Source organism: Aphelocoma coerulescens, chromosome 18 (genome assembly GCF_041296385.1).
Source record: "Aphelocoma coerulescens isolate FSJ_1873_10779 chromosome 18, UR_Acoe_1.0, whole genome shotgun sequence".
In the NCBI taxonomy this organism is placed as follows: domain Eukaryota; kingdom Metazoa; phylum Chordata; class Aves; order Passeriformes; family Corvidae; genus Aphelocoma; species Aphelocoma coerulescens.
In genome coordinates this window covers 240,137-260,208 of record NC_091031.1, presented here as the reverse complement: position 1 = coordinate 260,208, position 20,072 = coordinate 240,137, and the positions used below count along the sequence as shown (strand labels likewise).

Below are 20,072 nucleotides of genomic sequence, written 5' to 3'. Positions count from 1 at the left end.
AAACTAAACAGACTGTCATCGAATCTGAGAGTGCCTTTGATGCAGAGGCCGTGCTGAGACTGAAGAGGAAACCCATAAATGAAATAAAGTCTCTGGGAAATTGTGTGTTGTGAAATGTACGATAATTTCGGTTCCTTGGCTGCAGCCATCTCTCCTGACCAGCTGAGTTTGCAGCACTGACCGCGAGGTTCCAAGTCAACTTTTTTCTCTTCTTGCCAGAAGAAATGGCTTTCAGGGGCAGCAGGACGCTGTGCTTTGTCTGACCAACGGCGCCCCGATTGTGACACTGCCTGGACGCTCCTGAGGCACTGAGAAGGCGCCAGGATGCGCCCCGCTCCCCTGTGAAATGCGGGGTTCGCCAGGGCTGTTATTTGGCCCAGAAGAACCTTCCCAGTACGCGCAGGGATTTTCGGTATCACTGCTCAGGAGAGAGACAGGAATCCACCAGCCCAAGGGATTTCTGGCCACCAGCGTTGCCTAGGGACGCCCGGGCCGGCCGGCCCTCGGTTCGGGGTCCCCGCCTGCGCTGCCGGGCAGGATCCCGGTACAACGAGAAAATGTTTTATTTCCCTGGAGGAGGTGACTGATCCTGACATTGGAAACCCAAGGGACACCACAAGCGTAGTCAGGCACAGCGGGACGCGTGACTGCTCCCCCTCCCGCTCCCCGCGGAGCTGCGAAACGACGGCAGCTCCGGAGCCGCCTCCACCCCAGCCCAGCGGGCAGGGCCGGGGGTCGCCCCCGCCCAGTGCCGGGGGAGCAGCCCGAGCCGCCCACCGTATGCCCCGTCCAAGGGCCGCTGCTGCCGCCAGCCCCCCCTCGCGCCCAGGGAACCGCACCCGCCGCGGGCGGACCGCTCCGCCCCGGCCTCAGAGCCGCCTGCCCGTCCCGCCGCGGGCCGGCTCCGCCAGGCCGGGACTCGCCCGCGACAGCTCGCTTCCGCAGCCGCCGGGCCGGGGCGGGCCCGCAGCAGGACGGCCCCGGGCCGACTCCGCCCCGACCGTGCGGAGCTGGCACGGCAGCGGAAGATGGCGGCGGCGGGTGGGGGAGGCGCTGCGGTGTCGGTGCTGGCGCCCAGCGGGCGGCGGGTCACGGTGCGGGTGGGGCCCGGCACGGTCCTGCTCCAGGTGGGTCCGCGGCGGGGTGGGGGGTGAGGGGAAGGTGGTGGCAGGGCCGCGGGCAAGCTGTGACGCCTCTCTTCTTTCCGCAGGTCCTCGAGGAGGTCTGCAGGAAGCAGGGTGGCAGTCCCGGCGAGTACGGCCTGAAGTGAGTGCCGCCGTGGGGCCGGGCCCGGGCCCGGGCCCCGGTCCGGCTGCCTGCGGCCGTGGGAGAGGCCCCGCCCGCGGCCGCTCTCCGTGCCGGGCCTGGCGCTGCCGGAGCCCGCGCTCCGCCCGCGGGGTGTCCAGGGCCTGGCGGAGTCTGCGGCGGGCGGTGGCGGTGCGAGGGGTCGGGGCACACACTAAACTCTGTTCAGGTCGGTTCCTCCCGGTGTCCCTATGCCACGTTCCTTTCGCTGCTGGGACAGACGGCGAGGCCCCATGTCGCTGCCATGGGACACCTCATCCAGGTCACAGACCGGCAACGCCCGTCTCCCCTCTTACCTGGGGGTCTGACTCTCTGCTTTTATGGTGTCTTAATTGAGAGGTCATTTGTCTGAAGAGCACTAAAAAAAGAGAGTACTTTGGTATTTAACTAGGCTCGGTTACGTAGTCGGTTGCTGTTTATCTCTTTAAAACATTTAAAGGAAGAACATAGATTTGGGTATCTTCTCTGTAACCTCTACAAACTGCAGCTGTTTTGGTGTGCAGAAGAGCTTTTGTTCATGATGCTTTTATAATTACCAATTGTTCATTATTGAATCATTTTTTATGGCTCCTAGTTAGTCTCCCGGGAATTCTCTTGCACAATACCTGAACTTTGTATTGCTCATAGGCTCTGTTCCCCTTCAGGTTTCAGAGGAATGTTTTGGACCTGTCCTTGCAGTGGAGATTTGCTAGGCTGCCCAACAATGCCAAACTGGAGATGGTGCCAGTCACTAACAGAGCAGGAGTTGGAACCACGGTATGTTCATTTATGCAGTGTGACCTGATCTGTTCATTTATCAGTTGTGCTGATATGATCCCATCAGATCTAATGAGCAAGGGCACAGGTTGGTGTGGCCATGCTTGTGTCAGAGACCTGCCGAAGACTGGTTGAAGTGCAGTGGAAAATGGTAATTAAGTAGCTGAAAGTCGTGCTGGAGGAGAGCGGGATGGTTTGGGGAGCTGAAAAACTAGTAGTCATGGATAGCTAAGAAGTTAAACATCGGTGATGACTAACTCAGTTCCCTTTCCTAAATTCTGTTTCAGTTGCTGTTGTCCAGCTCTGGATTTTGACTAAATCTCAGACTCTTACAGAATCTTTTACTGCTTTCCTAGCATTGGTGTTCATGGCGTGTTTACACAGCTTTAGAGTCTTTCATTACATGTTCTGAGTTCAGCAGTGGCCAAATGTCCCTATTTAATATTATTTGCAAAGGGCTTATGGATGCTGTTTTCTCTAGAAATTACGGCCATGTTTAGGAGTGTAAAAATCTTCTATACGTATCCCTGTGGCTGGAGGCATAACTTTTCAAGAGATGCATAGGTGTAATTGAGTGTGAACTTTTCATGTTGTAAAAATGATATGTGGTCTTACTTAAGTAACCTGGGAATGAAAACTTGTCTATCACTAACAGTCATCTTGCTATTTATTAACTTCCTCATGGGGAGTTTCTCAAGTTTCATCGAAGTTGCAGGTCTGTTGGTGCTGATCTCTTAATGTCTGTCAGCCAAGCAGTGTTAGAGGTGTTTGTTATAGGCAGTTGCTCTAACTGGCACAGTGAGAAAGTGCTAAGTTGAAAAGTGAACTTTGTGGTGTGAGAAGGCTTTGGAATCTCTGCTCTAGTTCACTGTGTAATGTAGTTTTGGGGGTTGCTGATGTTCATATTTTTCTCTGTAAAACCCCTCTGTTCTTTGTTTTGGCACTAATGCCTTTTTTTCTAACTTTAGGGTAGAAAGACATTTGTGCTTCAAATGACATCTTTACTTTAAAAAATACCACAAACCAGTAGCATCTGCTTAAAATTTTCAGTGAAATGTTGTGGTGGAATGGAGTCTGTCTTCCAGAGAAGAGTGTTTCTCTTGAAATGGTGCAGTGACGACTATCTGACATTTGCATCCGGTTTGGGAGGTACTGAAGGAAAACAGTGATATTATTTTTTTTCCTTGAAGTTACATTACGAGAAAGGGCAAGAAGGACTGTGCACTGTAGGAGAGGGGTTATAGTGTGGAATAGTTACTTTAGATCACAAAAGAGAAGAGCTAGTAGAAGCATAAGTTGTTACTATTCAGTTGCAGTTCAGCAGAACAATCTACAGAAGTGAGGCTTCCCTAGGAGTGCTGGCTGCTGTGTCATGGAGGTGAGAAGATGCAGCAAATGCACATGTGAAGAGCAGAGTCTAAACAGAATCCCTGCCCCACAAACTTGAGCAGATTTTACTTGGGAGAATTTCACAGTGTAAGAAAAGACTTTGTATGGAACAACTGACTAAAAAGAATTCCCTGCCACAGGGAGTATGTGTTAAAAAATGGGGAATTTTATAACAGGTAGGTGACTGTGACTGGGGTGTAGTGGCAGTGGAGATGCACTCAGTCATGCTGGCTGGCTGCAGTAATTTTGGGATGAATTTGATTCTGTGTCTTTTGTTATTGTATGTTCTATTAAGATTATGTTTGTAGAAGTAGGTGTGCTTTCCTGTAGCGACAGCAGTTACCCTAGAGACAGAATACAGGTTTTGATAAATCACGAGTTTGTTCAGCAAATCTGATGTTTTAAAAATAGAAAGCTTTTGGATTTGCTTTTGCATGTGGAAAACATTGTTTCCTGTAAGACAGTTCTTTAGTGAAAAATTGAACAAATTCCCTTTGTGATGGCAGGTGATGCAGGAGCACTATCAGTACAGCTCTGATGTTAAAGTTGTCAGCCTCTTGTTTAAATATTTGTAAACTTAGACAATAATTTGCACTGGTCGCTATTATTTTATGTAGCCCCTGGGGTTTTCGAAGAGACTTTTCTAATGGACTGAAGAGGACTTTCGTGACATGTTTAGCTTTGAACTGTTGCCCAAAAACTGATGCAACTGGTAGTCTGAATTTCTGGGCTGGTTTCTTACAGAATGGTGATGTCAGCTGTCATCGCTCTGCTGTAGCTGAGAATAATCTAAGGCTTGTCTTCTGTGTAGGAGAAACCATGAGGTTGTGTTAGTGGTGGGATGAAATGACATTGTACTGTCGGCTCATTGTTAATTATGCCACTGTTTCCTTTATGTAGAAAAATTCCTATCTCCAGCAGATCAGCATTTGCAGTCCTGTGAGGACTGGTGGGAGCCAAGGCATATGACAAACATATTCCTCCATGCAAATCACAGTAGACTGCTGGAATGTGTCTCTTTCCCATCTCTCTGTAGCCCCTGTGCTGGTGCTTGCACACACATCTTGCACTCAGTGAGAGGCTACACTGAGAGTGTTAGTAGGGACACATGAAAACACAGAATGAAAGAAAATGGCTTTGGCTGTCTTGGGCTAATGTCCTTCTCAGGCTTTGGAATAAGGCCAGTTTTTGTGGACTTCTGAAAACTAAGGTTGACTGGAAGAAACCAGGTTCTATCTAGTGGCTACAGGATTTTCTATGATTTTTCTTTAGACAGGTGAGCTAATTGGGAAAACATTCAGAAAAAGGCAGAATATTCTCTAAAAGGTAAAGATAACACTTGAAGTGCTCTGCTATTCTCTATCTCTTGGTCAGCTGCTAGACTTTTCCCTTGGGACAATCAGGAGTTTGAAGGATCGACCCCAGCATGTGTTCACTTTAGAAATGCCTCGGATTTTTTTCCTTTTTTTTGGGCGGGGGGGAGAGGTTGGGAAGCAATTCTCTGAAGTTTATGTGGCACCTGCTAATGAATGTGGATATTCACATTCCAGGTTGGAAAAGACCTGTCAAAATCGGCAGCTGGCTGGCCCTTGCCTTTTTCTGCAGGTGTTCAAGAATTTGGTAATTTAACATCCAGAATTGTCGTTGAGATTTTTTGCTACTTCACTCTTAAATTGTATGTCAAAATTTGGTGGTTAGGAAGCATTAGTGAGTTGCAAATTACAAATGTAGTTTCTTTGGACTTGTAATGGTTATTTAGGCCTTCAGTAATGCAGGGATAGATGGGGACTGTGTTCATTGTTTCTGTGTGTGGATATGCAAGTAAACTGTTTTGTCCCAGGGAAGTTGTTCTGGAAAGGGATGCTGAAGTGGACAGAGCTCTTTGTTGGTGTTTTAGATGGTGCAGCTGCATCAGTCATGTCTGGGTTATTGGAATTTGTTTTATGTAGCTGTGAAGACCCTTACTGTAAAGTTTTGTCTGGTATAAAACAGAACACCTCCGTTGCTCATGATGACACATTATGTGGGATGTTTGCATTGGCTTTTCTCTGAATATGTTCCAGTTCAAGATGTGGTAGGGGAGAGGGGCCCTTGAAAGCTGGTTAGTATTCCAGAATGGGCTCTGCCATGCTCAGGAGCTGTTCATCCCAACGAACAGGAATTCAGGCCAGAATGTTTGCATGGATGAACAAGGACCACTGAAATATTTTTAAAAGTTGTGAAGAAAAATAAGTTTTCATTCAATTTTCAGATGAATTCAGTGTGGTATTCCTATAGGTTCGGATAGCATTACAGCTGGAGGATGGCTCCCGTTTGCAAGACAACTTCCTCTGCCAACAGACCTTGTGGGAACTTCTCAACCATTTTGCAAAGATCAGGTGAGCAATGCAGTGAGAAAATACTTGTTTGGATGGATCTCTGCATGGCACTAATTACTTGTTACGGTGACCCAGCTAAATCCTTCAGATTTGTAGAATTTGCCTTTATTTGACTGTGATTTCTCCTTTATAACAGAGATGTTTGCATTTTCCTTGCTCTTTCAGATTTCTTTCAGACACTCCATAGTTTCATTACTATTTTTTAATCTGGGAGTAGCACTCCTGATTCAGGGCATAAACTGGTAACAAACTCCTAAAGCTGTGAAGATACTGCGATATGTTGCACCACCTTCCTTTCACACAAACCTGTTTGAAGTCAAGTTACTGCCAGAGGTGAGGTGTTAGCCTGGATGATCTTGATCCCCAGTATTTCTGTGCTGCCATTCCCTGTAGTGTAGTGGGTTCTTATGGGTTGCTGTTGCTTTTGAGACTTGCTGTTGTGCATGTTCTTCAAGGAAATCTGGAGCTCTCAGCAGTTAACGTGGACTCTTCAAAAGACTGATTAGATCCTATTTAAATGGAAGAATTTCTGGTTCTACATTTATTGAATATGTACACGGGTTAGAAATCTTACTATTTTAGCGCAGTCTATATTGAGTGCTACCTCTTGTCTTTAGTTTTTATTTTAAAAGGCTGTATTGTTTTGAAATGTCAAGCTAATAAACTTTTCTCAAAGAAAGGCACTTCTTTCCTATTTCTCATGGTTTGGAAGAGGAAGCCTTGGAGCTGTGACAGCCATTCCGTTTTTAATCATGGACCAGGTCTACAATGTGACATTTATTCCTAAGCGAAGGAACAGTATTAATGCAAATGCTAGCGATGAAATAATTATTTTTCTTTTAATCGAGGAAAGAGGCAGGACAAAAACCACAGGTGTAATTTTCCTGAGTGTTTTAAGTCCCCTCTTGTCCCTTGCTACACCCTGTCTGCCCTCTGTGAGGAGAGGAGTGCTTGTTGCAGTTTGGGGACTGGTAGACTGGTGGGGGGCGGTAATTACTGACAGTGACAAATAACCTGTGTGTGGCTTTCTCACATATTAGTTGATTATTTCTTTGGTTTAAGTTTTGAGCTTTTTATATAATTGGTTACGGGTCATTGTATTACTACTAGTTAATATACATGTTGCTCTTCTTAAGCTTCTAGCTGCTGCAGTGTGCAAAGCATTCATAACTTCAGTTCAGAACACAGCTGCTTTTTTCTGCCCTCTGGAAGCTGAGTTCAGATGTTTGGATGGACTTCGCAAACTTGGTTAAGTTCAACAAGCAGCAAAGGTGCTGTGTGTGATTTAGTCACAGAACAAGCTTGGTCTACAGCTATCCATATGGATTTCATGGTCTGAGTTGCTGTTCAGTGTATTTTGATTCAGTTGGCTAACTAGTCAGCTAATTGTTGATGTTTGCTGAATCCTTCCTTGGGCTTTCCAACTGGAGATGTTTTCCTGGAATGCTCAGCTGCTCTAAGTGCGTGAGGGGAAGTATTCTAAATCCACTGGAATTTCCCCTGGGTTTCCAGCATCAATCTTGGCTAATTGGGTCTGAAGAAGGTCTGGAAGCTATTGTAGGGCTGCTCCTCCTCTCAGCGTGCGGCAGTCCTTGCACAAGATGTTTACAGGCCCTGTCAGATCACTACATGAAGGAATCTAATCTGCTTGCCGTTCCCCCTCTGAAGAGCAGCACATCAAAGAGAGGACAGTATGTTTGATGTGTGTGCTTGCCTCAGTGGGTGCATGTAATGGATTAGCAGCAGCTGGAGGAGGAGCCTACTGCTTCCAAGAGTTAGACAAAAATAAGTCTCTGGGGATCTTTGCCTGGAGTCTGTGCTGCAGAGGCTGGTTGAGGGCACAGTGTTGTCTGCCCTATGAGCATGAAGCCTGCATTTCTATCTCCCACTCTTGCCTGCCTTGCAGCTTCAGCAGCTTTATGGGCTGTTGTCCATAGAGCAATTGCACTTTGGGCACTTAAGAGACATCTTTGATAGTCATTATGATTCTTCACTGCTTCTATGGGGTCATTCATTCGGTTCAGATATTTTCCATACGTTTTTCGAAGATTCTTCAAAGAGTTGCTTGGATTGAAGTGGAAAGCAGTTTTTGGAAAAGTGAGTGAAACTAGATTCTGTAAGTCAAGCTGGCTTCCTCTCCTATTGATCTTTGGTGAGGACGTGTTCCATTGTGCCTCAGATTTTTTTTCCCCTAGCTGGTTGTCATCCACCTTTCCTGACAGACAGCAGCTTGAGGTTCAAGCTTTTATTCCCTGGGCTGTTCTGTCTGCCTTTTCTGTGATTCTGTATCGTTTCTCTGTGTCTCATCAGTCCTATATCTTTTGTGCACCGTTATTGAGGATTCCTTGAGGTATACAGCTAATCTTAATTGGAAGCAAAACCTATTGAAAATAAGGTGGGGATGAGTATCTCTCCTGGATTGCCTGGAGAAGTCTGAGTGCAATAACCTGCTATGGTGTGCTAAGGGCAGTCTCTGGTGATCTTTTGTTCCAGTTCTCCAGTTGAGACAAGACTTTTTTTTTCTGCCTTTCATCATCAGGCATTGATCTTGGGAATTTCCTCAGGTACTGCTGCCAGAGGAACAGTGGAGATTGGAGCCTGGGTCTTATATCACAAGACAGTCTTCTTTTGTATGAGAAACTTAATCTCTTGGTTCCTGCAGAGCATTGTGTAGTGCTTTTTGTCCCTGAAAGAGAATAACTAATTGTAGAATCACAGATGGAGGTAGACCTATTCTAGTGTTGGTTTGGTTGCTCACCTTGAGTCAGAGAGTTAACTGTATTTCATAATCTGAAGCTTGCGTATAGTATTTTGGATGCTCTGGTGTCTGTTGCTTTCTGCACAATGGGATTTGTTGTAGTGGCTGGAAGAAGTGTTCTGAAATAGTGGTTTTACAGTCTTGGTACTATAAACTCCTTGGAATATGTTGCAACTGGTCTGGAAGTAGTTCTCAGCTGCTGACTTTCCTAAAATAGACCTGACCCTCAGGACTGGTTTCATAGCTTGCTCTATTTGGATTTGCTCTACCTCTGGGCTTCATTGTGAGTCGCCTCATCCCATACCACTGTGCTTTGCAAGCTTTTAACCATTTGATCAAGATGGCATATAGACTGCTACAATTAAACCAAACAGACCTCTCAGTTTTGGTTTGTGCTTAACAGGTTTGCTCCCTCACATCCTTCAGCTGGAAATCCTTGATGTCCTCTGGCTCTTGAGAATTACTCAAAGATTGAGTATCATAATTGTCCGGTGGCTGTCTCGACCCTGAGTGGCTTCTAGTTTCACTTATATGTCATTGTGGCTGAGTTTTGAGTCTAAGTGTAAATGTCCTTGATGAATTTTCATGGACTTTAATGGCTATTTCCCTTCATTTTCTACTTCATAGGCTGGTTACCTCCCTCTCAGTTCAGTTTCTTTTGTCACTTATGCTGGGCTAAATACATATGTGTTACAATATGGTGTAATACTTCAATTGTATATATATTTTTCTAATCAGCTCCTCTAGGAAACATTTTGGATGTAGCAGAAAGACTGAGATAATGTTGACAAAGCTGTTGTTAAGTAGCTGTGAAAATGATGACACTCATTTGAAGGTTAATTGGAACCACTGCATTGAGAGCAGAAGACCTGTTTGGTTATGCAGACTCTGGTCTTCTGCTGGGCAAGCAGGTTGCTAAAGTGCAAAGGGTTATTTCCTTGTTACCAGAACAGAAGAATGTTATCCGTGTCCTAAGGTGGTCTTTCCCTGCTGGCTGGGTATATTGCATGCCTGTTTGTGGAGTTCTCAGCTCTTCTAACAGCAGCAGTCAGTGTGGCCACAGCACAGACAGACCATGTAATGTACAGTCACTTCAGAACCAGACACTTGATTGACTGAGTGGAATTCAACTTACTTAAGGGATCCTTTTCCTACATAAATCCTTGAGATAACTTTGTTTCTGGTAATATTGCATCTAAAATAGAAATGTTTAAATCATGTGATGCTGAAGGCACAATGTTTTAAGTGGTGGGACTCTGTTCATTAAACTCCTTTCCAGGAAAAGTCAGAATGCAGCCAGCATTGATCACTGACTTCTTGTTCTTAGAGTTATACCCTGATCCATGCCCCAGGTATGATGCTCACAAATTTAGGGACAAGATAAAGAATGTACCCTGAATGTACAAGTATAGGTGTAAGTGATGTACTAGATAGAAGCAGTCTGAGTTTCTGCTTAAATTTTGTGACACTTGAATGCCAAGTTGATCAATGTTTTGCAGATGTATTTAGGAGGAAGTGCGGCTATTACTGCTACTGGGGAATTACAAACAATGCAGAGTAAGGTGAAGTAGAAATACCTTTCCAAAACTTCTAATTTTCAGTGAAAACTACTGGATTTTTTTTTCAGGCTGCCAGGGTCCTGCAGGTTTTGGTTTTTCCTGTGAAGTTCACTGCAGGGACTAAAATCTGGTGGCTGAAGAGACAGCTAAGTGGAAGTGTTCACGTAACGCTGTAAGTCAGTCATTTGCAAAGCTCCTTAGGTGTTCAATAACGAACACTTGGTGTAGTCAGGCATAAAATGGCAAGCTGACTTTGGGAACTGGCTCCAGAGGCCTCAGGAGGTGAGCAAGGATGTGTCACGTTCCTGGGCTGCCAGGTGGATTTCCTTAGCTGCCTTGCAGAGAGGTGGCTTCTCTTTGACTCACAGGTGATGGGTGATGGTTTCCTGGTGGAGTGAATGGAAAGCCATTCCCCCCACCAACCTCCCCCGCAACTGGATTGTAGAGAGCAGTAAGATGAAGGAAGTTTACCATGAGGAGGAGTTTCATCTGTTTTGTGTTTGATGATAAACCGTTACAGTACGGATGGTACATACAGCTCTTTACCAAGGGATATCCTGGTGCAACTGCCAGGACAGGGAGTTTGAGACAGAATGTGCTAAGAAGAGCTACTGGGATGTAGGGAGAAGGATAAATCTCATCCGTTCTCATTGTGTAGATGGGGAGTATCCTGGGCAACATTCTCACCTTTTGTAGTTTTCCAGGCTGAGTTAGGCTGAAATGTCTGAATCTGAAACTTCTGAAAAAATGCTTGTGAGAATTCAGCCAGGTATAGCTTTCCAAACCAGCACTGTCTTAGGGTGGGCGGTGTTTTCCTGGTCACCTCTTACCATTGGTAAGCGGTGTTTGGGGTGAGAAGCAAAGTATTCTCCATCTCATGTTTTACCACATTCTTCTCTACCACATTCAGTTTGAGTTTCACTTTGCTGAAAGTGGAGACCAACATGACAGAGTTTCTTCTCGTGTTGAATCTAATGCTCTCACTGATTCCAGTGCTTCAGCATAATGTGCTGGTTAATTCTGTAAGGCTTTTTACTTTTCTGTAGACATCGGAGGTTTTCTTGCTGAAAGTGTCAATCATTTTTTTTTTCCCCTTTTGAAATCACGTCATCTTGGCTGGATGAGAACTGAGACTTGCTGTGACTGTCCTTCCCCTGTCTGTTTTTTGTGTTCAATCAAGCGAATACATAATAAAGCTTCTCTTACTGGAATACCTCAGAATTGCTTATCTAGAGGAAAATGGAAAGAGTAGCATCTTACTGTTTTTTCCCCATCTCAGTGATAAGGGTCCTTCACTTATGTCTTCCTCTGCAGATGGTCTGTCGGGACTTTGCATCATGGCTCGTGTGTATCCTACATCACTGAAGTGCTTAAATACGGGTTGATTTTCACTTTGTCTACAGTGGCAGCCTTTCATTTGGCTTTACTTTGTTCATGGTCTCCAGAATCTGAAAGTCTATGCTCTTTGTTTTTGTTTGTTTGTTTACTTTCTCTTTTCTTTTTTTAAAATGATACAGGCAAGTTCTTTGTCCTTAGTTGATCTGCTTTAGAACAGTATTTCATTTTGTTTGTTGCTGTGCGTACGTGAAAAGAGATGGACCTCTCCCCAGTGAAACTTCAGTCTAAACTGTAATGAGGTCTTTAACTTGGATTAAAAAGAGCAAGTATAACTAAGTGATGTTTCAGATTAGGTACTGAGGCACACAAACAGTGATGAGCTTAAATTTATCTAGTAAGATCAGCTAATTTCAGAATTTACTTATTTCTCTTTTTCTTTTAAACTTTTAGGTTGTGTTTAAGAAAAAGTGAATGCATTGAAGCAAATTGTTTACCTAATGTCTAATAGTGATTCTGTGAACTATGTGGTGGTTATTGCTGGAGAAACATAGATGACAGTGTTGCCAGCTGATTTCACTTTGTACTGTTACTCTGCACTGGTTTTGGAGAGGGTAGGCTGTTCTGCAGATGCTGCAGTGTTTTGCTCTTTCTTGCAGGGAGTTGATGGAACAGCATGGTGAATTGTCTCCAGTCTGTATTTACATGCGAGATGAGGTAAGGCTGCAAAGGCCTCTCAACTGTCTCATGTCCTTGAAACATAAGAAAACTTAGCTATGCTTTCCAACCTGGAAAGTGTTTCTTTTGAACTTTCTTGAGGGGGAAGTAGAAAAATGTTGGTCTTTTCAAAGCATGACGTGTCTGTATGGAAAAAAGCTCTGTTGGCACATAACTTTGTGCCGCTGAGACCTCTGAGCCCATAAAATGAGCTCAATGACCTATTTGTGCTTTTCTTTCCAATTTCTTTTAAAACTTGAGTCAAAAAAGTGTTTTCATTTTAATAAATATTTGCTTTTCTCCGTTTTGATCTTTTGCTGTTAATGTTTTGTTAGATATTTTGTATGTGGATATTATGGAATTTGCTCTCCCTAGCTGTCCCCTTTACTTCCCACTGACCTCTGTGGACAGATTGTCTTTATTCTGGAATAGGTCATTGCAGACGGATGGGAGGTGTATATAAGGAAATCGTCTGTCTTGCAGCTCTGAGATGTTGCCTATTGTTCAACTTCTGACATAAAAGTAGCTTTGCTGTAGTTGAATCCCATTTGGATGTGTGTATGAGATGGGAATATATATAGGTCATCTTCCATTGAGATGTTCTAATAAGCTGTGAATTTGGTAAAACAGTACAGGTTGAAACAGATGGATTCAGGTCTGATTTCCAGCTGCAGGAGTGTGTTTTCACCTGTTTCTTGTATTGTGTGGTGTTTCTTTGGATACAGGCTTCTTTCTGTCAAGAGCTTTACATGCTCTCCTGGGGAATCAGAGGCCATAATTACTCTCCTCTGATTTTGTTGCAGATATCAGGAAAAGATGCCCTGGAAAAGACAACACTGAAATCACTTGGCCTGACTGGAGGCAATGCCATTGTCAGGTTGGGAGAAGCAAAGCTTGATTTCTTTATTTTCCCTTTCCACTCTGTTGCTGAATTTATTTTGTTTCAAGTACCAAAAGAGGAAGGGGAAAAAAAAAAGTCACAAGAAGATTCCAAACGAAAACATCGCAGCACTCAGAAATTATTGCATTTGCCTGTTTATCTCAAACTGCTGCCCAGATGTGCTTCTCACAACAGCAGATGCTGGCACTGACCAGTCACGTGCAGATTAAAAGAGCTTGTTTGTTTGTTTCTTTTTTTTTCTTCCTCATTTGAGTGGAACAGACAATTCAAAGTTAAAAGTCTCTCTGAGAGGGCCATCAGCTACCACTTCATTCTTCCCTGCTCTGGATCTCAGGCACTTAACTCCCAGGCCCTGCAGGCCCTGCTGGATGTTGGGGGGTGAGCTGGGGACAGGGACAACCTTTCTGTGATCTCCTGGCCAGCTCCTGGCAGTATATACAGAAGGCAGGAGTGCTTAGAAGCTATGCTTTACAACTGGCTGCTGTTTTTCTCTGGAAGGCAGTTTTCTTCCAGAGGAGCGGGTCCCTGTTCTGTTATTTTGCACAACCCCCTGACCCTCTACCCCACACTTCACAGCAACTGGACCTTGTTCTCTGTAGGCATCTGGAAGAAGAAAGTTGTTAAATCAGGGTGTATTTAAGTCAGCTGTTGTCTTTGTGTCGTGGACACACTAAGAACAGGGAGGACAGTACTTTTAGGATTATGATTTTATTTTTATTCCTTTTGGTGTCTTCTTTAAGAGTTGTCATGAAGAAATGCAGTTCATCTGGTGGAGAGGAAGCTGTGGGTGCCACGGTACCTTGTAATGAGCCAACAGTGAGGCGAGGCTCTATGGAGGAAGCAGTGGATGTGCCCCTACCTCAAGCACACACATTTCCAAAGGACTTGGACCACGGGGATGTGGCCATATCTTTAAACAGCTGCACACACAAGCAAGACTCGATCAAAGAATCTCATGCTAGCTTGGAGGAGCTGTGGCTTTCCCCAGAGCCTGAGCCTACCCCATTTGCCCCTTTTTTTGGAGATGGAGAGCATCTGGGGCACTCACCTGTAGCTGTACCATGTTCAAAGCTGCCAACAACTTTTTCCAGCCCTGGAGGCCCTTCTAAGCCAAAGAAGTCTAAGAACAGCCAAGAACTGCAAAAGGAGCAAGAACAGGTAAGGGAAAATGTGCTTGCAATTTGGGCAACAAGGGCTTTTTTTTTATCCTGCCTTGCCTGAGGCTGCGCTCCCATGAGGAAAAAGATGTTTCCAGATTTAGGACTTTTTCCCCTTGTTACAGGATTAGGTGCCTTGATGACATACAGTACTGCCTGAGTTCAGAAAGGAAGCAGGAAATATAAAGGATGTGAGTTGAAGAATTTGCTGTCCAAAGGCAAGCAAAACTTTGAATCTTTAGGTATCTTGATGAATAGTTCAAATAGAGGCAACACAGCTGCATTAAATCACAGTCCAGAAGATCCTACACCTCAGTCTCTCAGATTTCAGGAACAAATGCCCACTTTGTTATCTGAGCCCTGTGACTTAATTTTCTTAGTATTGCAGATGAAGCAGAAACATTCCATCCTTTTCCTTCTGTATTTCTGCTTGCTTATAGAAGTGTTTTCTGTGTTAATCTAAAATATCCTGCTTCTTAAATAGTCTGCCTCTCTCTTAACTATTTTCTAGAAAGACAAATTGCATATCTCACCATTGTTGGTGTCTCTGAAGTAAAACTGTTAAAATTAAAAGAGCTTGAGCCATGTTGAGATACCAGAACTGATGGCTGAAGAGTGCCGTGATGCCATCCCGGAGTGACCTGGGAATGACGTGAAATGTGCTTTCTGTAGGGCAGCTGTATGGAATGGAATGCCTTCAGGAAGGTTGAGTATGTCTGGCAAGTAGCCTAGCATGAAGTACAGGAGCCATTCAGTTAATAACTTACTCCTTGTTATTATGCACTGAGAGTTTCCTGTTCTGGATTATCAGTGAGCGGCTCTTTTCTTGCTTCTTTGGCTCATCACTGGGGCTGGCTTTCATGTTCAGAGATCCCCTTTGTTGTTTCTGACTCTTTGGTACCTCCTAGAGTTGGACGTTTGAATCTCCTCTGGTCTGATCCAGCCAGGATTGAACAATAGGAGGCTATAAGTAGAAAGAAGGGATGCCTGGGGAGCTTCAAAGGGAGCTTAGTCCAGGAGGAATTTAGCAAGACGGTGGATGCTTTCACGGTGATGTAGAGACTACCTTAGTTGACTTCTTTGTGGTTGCAGTCTATTTTTGATGAGTTCTGAATTGTTTAGGAACAGAAGCCAGACCCTGGAAGGACTCTGGAGCAGTTATGAACTGCACAAGTAGCAGAAAGTGGCCATGCCAACCTGCAGTGGTGAATATTTCAGTGTATTAGAAACACGTTTGGGTCTGTCTCATCAGTGTTATTTAACCTTTTGGAGCAGACCCTGAGCATGGAGAATTAAACAGTAGTCTGGGTGATTTGTCCAGTCTCATGTGTTGCTTGCTTCAGTTGCCCTCTCACCTATGAGGGATTTGGAAAGGAGGAGTTTCCACTGTGTCTGGCTAGGGAGGAGAAGTGCAAGGGTTTGTGGTAGTATCCTTCACCAGTCTTGTTGCCCACATTTCTCTGTGCACTGGTGGGAGAGGCAGAACTCCATCATTTCACTGACTTCACAGCCTGATGTGGAGCTGTGCTTTTTGGGCATGGGCTGAGGGGTGGTGACGGAAAGATTCACATGAACCAATGTCTTTCTCAGAATCACAGTCCAGTTCAAACCACTTCTGGAGCCAGCTGCCCTTCCAGTCTGAGAGCAGCTTTTGAAGCAGCTGCAGATTCTGTTGGGGGAGTTGTGTCCTTGTGTTAAACAGCATGTGATTTTGACGGCTGCTTTCAAGCCCTTTGATCTCTGGTACTTTTGCTGCTGATTGATTACATTTTGTTCCCTCCTCCACTCCTGCCATCTTCCACTCTCCTCCCAGCAGCAACAGCCAAGTAGGGCTAGCCACATGGCATCTGCTTTTTGTCCCTTTTCAGTCCTGAGGAAAAAAAACCCAAAACAAAACAAATTATTTTTAAACATCAAAGGTCCATTTTTGTAAAAGAATCTTCCCATTAATGCTTTGCCTGTGTGTGGTTTTTGAAGCTGAAGAGAGGCTGGATAAAATCTGTGCCAGCATCCCTTCGTTTCTTGGGCTAAAGATGGTTTACAGACAGCTGCAAGCTGACTTTGATGTCAGAATGTTAATTATTAGAAGGTAACTTTAAACCAGATTCACCATGAGATTAGAGCTCCCAGAGGTGGTGGGGAGGAAGTAGGTCTCTGGGGAGAGCTTGCTGCTGTGGAAAACACAATAGCCACTATTTCACTTAAATCATAAGAGTTTTCCTCAGCTTACCTGCTTCCTTGGGTCCAGGATGGTGACCACAGAGTGAACTGTATTCTTCCTGACACCTGGCTTTGTCACATAGACTGCACTTATGTAGATGCTGCTGTGAACATACGGCTTCAGCCTCACGGTGAAAAGTGCCTAACATCTCGGCTTTGGTAGAAGAAGAGACTTTGAAGAAGGAGGGTGCCAAACCTTAGCACAGCATCTTTAGCTCCTGGAAGAAGTAGGACAGAATTACCACAGCTTGCTTTCCTCCAGTTTACATAATGGAAAGTAGAACATCCATGTGGTGGCCATTTATTGTTACAGGAGATGGTTATCTTTCATCACAGTTGCAGAAAACACCGTGTGTGCAGTGGGCTGGGAAGTGGGTTAGTATTCCTGGAGCCTCTTTTGTAATCATTGTGGGAAGTTAGTTTATGGATTTTGTCTGTGCTTTAGGATTGTTGGAGCCCACAGCAATGAAGAGGAGTGAACACTTAGGACTGGAATATATGTCTGCCTTGTGCCATCTCGTGGTTCCCAGTGCCTTGGCAGATGCCATTAGCTGTCACCATAATTTGGATGGGGGCTGGCCCTTTCCCTGTGGAATCCCACTGCTGTTGGGATTAACTAAAGTCCTTTTTGGAGCCAATACTAAATGGTAACTTTAGGATTTGCTAATGCAAACTCTTGAATTCTCTCCATTGTATCCCAGCAGCCTTCACAACATGCCATAGGATATGCCTTCTCACTCTTTTGGGTTTGGGTTTTTTCAGAAGACGTCTATTTTCACTTCATGTTTAGAATGAAATGAAACTCAAGCCTGTTTGAGGAGATTAAAGTATACCTGGTTCTTGGGGAGGTCTGATTAATTCTCCTCTGGCCTCTGATGTAGATGTGCCCTAACTGGAGCAGCAGTGGGCAGTGGTCAGGATCATGGTGCAGCCTGTTCCTTCCCAGCAGATAGTCCTGGGCGCATGGGGTCCTTCCTGCAGCGCTGGGCACTCCCCACCCCGTCCGGGGCCTGGGGAAAGCTGCAATCAGGCTCCTTTACCCGCTCGTTAGGGCTGACCCTGCTCAACTTTCTAAAAGTAGCCAAAGGTCCCACCCACATAACCTCGATCTTTTAATTTCTCAAATTACCCTTTAGTGCCCACAAGTAGAGTGAACATTGCCTTGTAATTTGTGTTGTGCTTTAGACAATTGAGAAGACTCCTGTTCCCAAGTGGCCAGTGCCTGGGGGAGGGGTGAGTGGATGGAGGGGAGGACATCTGAGTGTTAATTAGGATTGGAAAGAGTATTTGAGGGAATGAGGGGAGAAGAAATAGACAGCAGGTTCATTTGAAGAGCCTGTGGCCTTTTGAAGATGGCAGCTGACGAGGAATTGGAAGCTGGATTAACTACCAAAATTGTTGTTCCTGTGAGCCTCTTCAGCCACGAGCTGTGTCCTCCCTGCATCTCCTGTAGCCTTCAGTATGCTGTTCTCTATGTTTGCAAGCTTTGTTCCTTTAAGCAGTTTTGGAATTTAGAAAGTTTGACTTGTTTGAGAGCCAGGAGGTGTAACTGCCTCTCATGTGCTTGACTCTGGTTGTGGTTTGTATTCATAGGCAGGCACAGCTGCTGCTTTGGGTGCAAGAGAGAGTAGCCCGCATGTAACCTTTCCTGAGGAGCGATCCATTAAGGTCCTGCTGCCTGCAGAGGTGGCAAATGCTCTTGATCTAAGTGGTTGGGGCTCCGGTTTAGGTTTTCTAGGGGATTTTGGATCTTGGTATTGGCCTGGTTTGTTTTGGTTTTTTCATAATTGCAACAACAGTTCTAGTCTAGGCCCAGTTGTACTGAAGGTTTGCCGTCATGACATCCAGCTCTGGGCTCTGGAGGCCGGGGAAGCAGGCAGCCAGGCTCTCTGTGCCCTGATGGGTAGGTGAGAGGGGTGTCTGTGTGCAGCTTGGGGTGCCTGCCCTCAGCTCTGGTGTGTAGGGAAAGTTGCCAGTAAAGTATTAAGTACCTTTATTGCAGCTGATGCCTACCGAGAACTGCTCTCCTGCATCTGTGTGCTCTGGTTGCAGCAAAGGCTGACCTCAGGGTGAAGTACTTCGTAAGTGCAAAACAAAAGGGTTTTACTGTTTAAGGGATCTTTCTGCACGCCAGAAACCAGGGTAAAATTTTGAAAGGTGTGTAATAAAACCCTGCAGTGGTTTAGTTCAGAGAGCTGAACAGGTCAAAAACTGCCTTACCAAAGCAAAGAATTGCTCTCTAGAGTACAGAGAAATGGAGTGGGCCCTGGCTGGTGACTAGTAACCATTGATTTGCTACCTCTGTAGCAAAAGAATGTGAACTGAACACAAGACATAACACAAGCCAAGAGTGCATGGCAGATGGAAAAACTTCAAAGGGCTCTATAGTCTCTAGAATGAAGGATAGCACCTGTGTAAATTTAGTGCTGCCTGTAGAATGGTAAGGAAATGGTTACATACTGAGAGAGGTTTGGAGTAGAGCAGAGAGAGGTCAGGTAGGGTTTTGGGACAGAAGTAATTTCTGAATACTTGTAACAAGCTTGTAACTAGCTAGAAGCCTGGTTGAACTGCAAAATACCGTAGTATTGTAAGTGAAGAGATTCCACAAGTACTCCCTGCAGCGGAGTTCTCCCTCTCTTTGGTGACTGCCAAAGTTACTGCCCTGAGTTTCCTGGACTGACAGTGGAGATGAGCCATCTGCTCACCTGGCAATATAGATTCCTGCTGCTGTTGGCGGGGATTATGTCCACAGCTGTATCAGCTGTAAAGAATGACAACACTGACAACTTCTGTATCGTTAGTCTGATATTAGTGACAGGAATTGCACACTAGTGATTGTATTTCAGTTTGCAAATACTGTCCTATTACTCTTTTTCAGGAACCTTATAGGATAAGCAAAGCAATGCATTTAAAACTAATTGAAACTCTTTTTTCTTCTGTAGCTTGTAGAGCGTGAGCCCCTTGTATGTCACCTAGACCTACTGGAACAGCTTTCTGATGGCCCAGAAGAGCTTCCTGATGAATTTTTTGAAGTCACAGTGGATGATGTACGGAAACGTTTGGCACAGCTGCAGAGTGAGAGGCAAGTTCCCTTTCTGCTGTGAGTGAGATTTGCTGTGTTCTGTTGTTGAGCAGAGTGACAGTGATCAACAGAGCTTGTTGCATTTTTGGCCAGTAAGAAACACCTTATATTTTAAGTATATTTAAGTATATTTTTATTAGACACACACACACATACACACACATAGAAATTATAGGAAGCTGACTAACAATGTACTGCACTGTTCAAGTAGCTTGGTTTCAAATATTCATGATTTTACTTTATATTGAACTTCAGTTCAATAAAAACTCAGATGAAGATAAACTGGCCTTCCTGTCACAGCAGCATTTTGCTATCTGTATGTTCCTTAAAGAAATGAATTTCATTAATGTATTTAGTTTCAAGTGGGTCAAAGCATTCTTTTAGACATTACAATAACTCTCCAAGACTGTGGAACAGTCTCCTTTAGTCTATAGCCAAGTCCGAGTTGAACTTTTTACTTAGAGTTGATTTTTTTTTTCCACAGGCCACTGAGTACACAGAAAATGGCCTGAAAA

The 20,072-nt window shown here is 44.7% G+C and overlaps 1 protein-coding gene across 3 annotated transcripts in view; it reads left to right on the top strand.

The window, feature by feature from the left end:
* The first annotated feature begins 824 nt into the window (after positions 1-824).
* The window catches only part of ASPSCR1 (ASPSCR1 tether for SLC2A4, UBX domain containing), a 37,694-nt gene continuing 18,446 nt past the window's right edge, over positions 825-20,072 (top strand). Inside the window, exons 1-8 of one of the 3 annotated variants that reach the window (XM_069032398.1) lie at positions 825-1,127; positions 1,211-1,266; positions 1,950-2,061; positions 5,728-5,828; positions 12,140-12,197; positions 13,001-13,074; positions 13,839-14,256; positions 19,418-19,557. In XM_069032398.1, coding sequence (XP_068888499.1) covers positions 1,029-1,127; positions 1,211-1,266; positions 1,950-2,061; positions 5,728-5,828; positions 12,140-12,197; positions 13,001-13,074; positions 13,839-14,256; positions 19,418-19,557 — 1,058 coding nt within the window. In that variant the 5' untranslated portion in view covers positions 825-1,028. Of the gene's footprint in view, positions 1,128-1,210; positions 1,267-1,949; positions 2,062-5,727; positions 5,829-6,016; positions 6,162-12,139; positions 12,198-13,000; positions 13,075-13,838; positions 14,257-19,417; positions 19,558-20,072 lie in introns of those variants that run through there. The other 2 variants (XM_069032397.1, XM_069032399.1) reach the window with 2 other exon arrangements.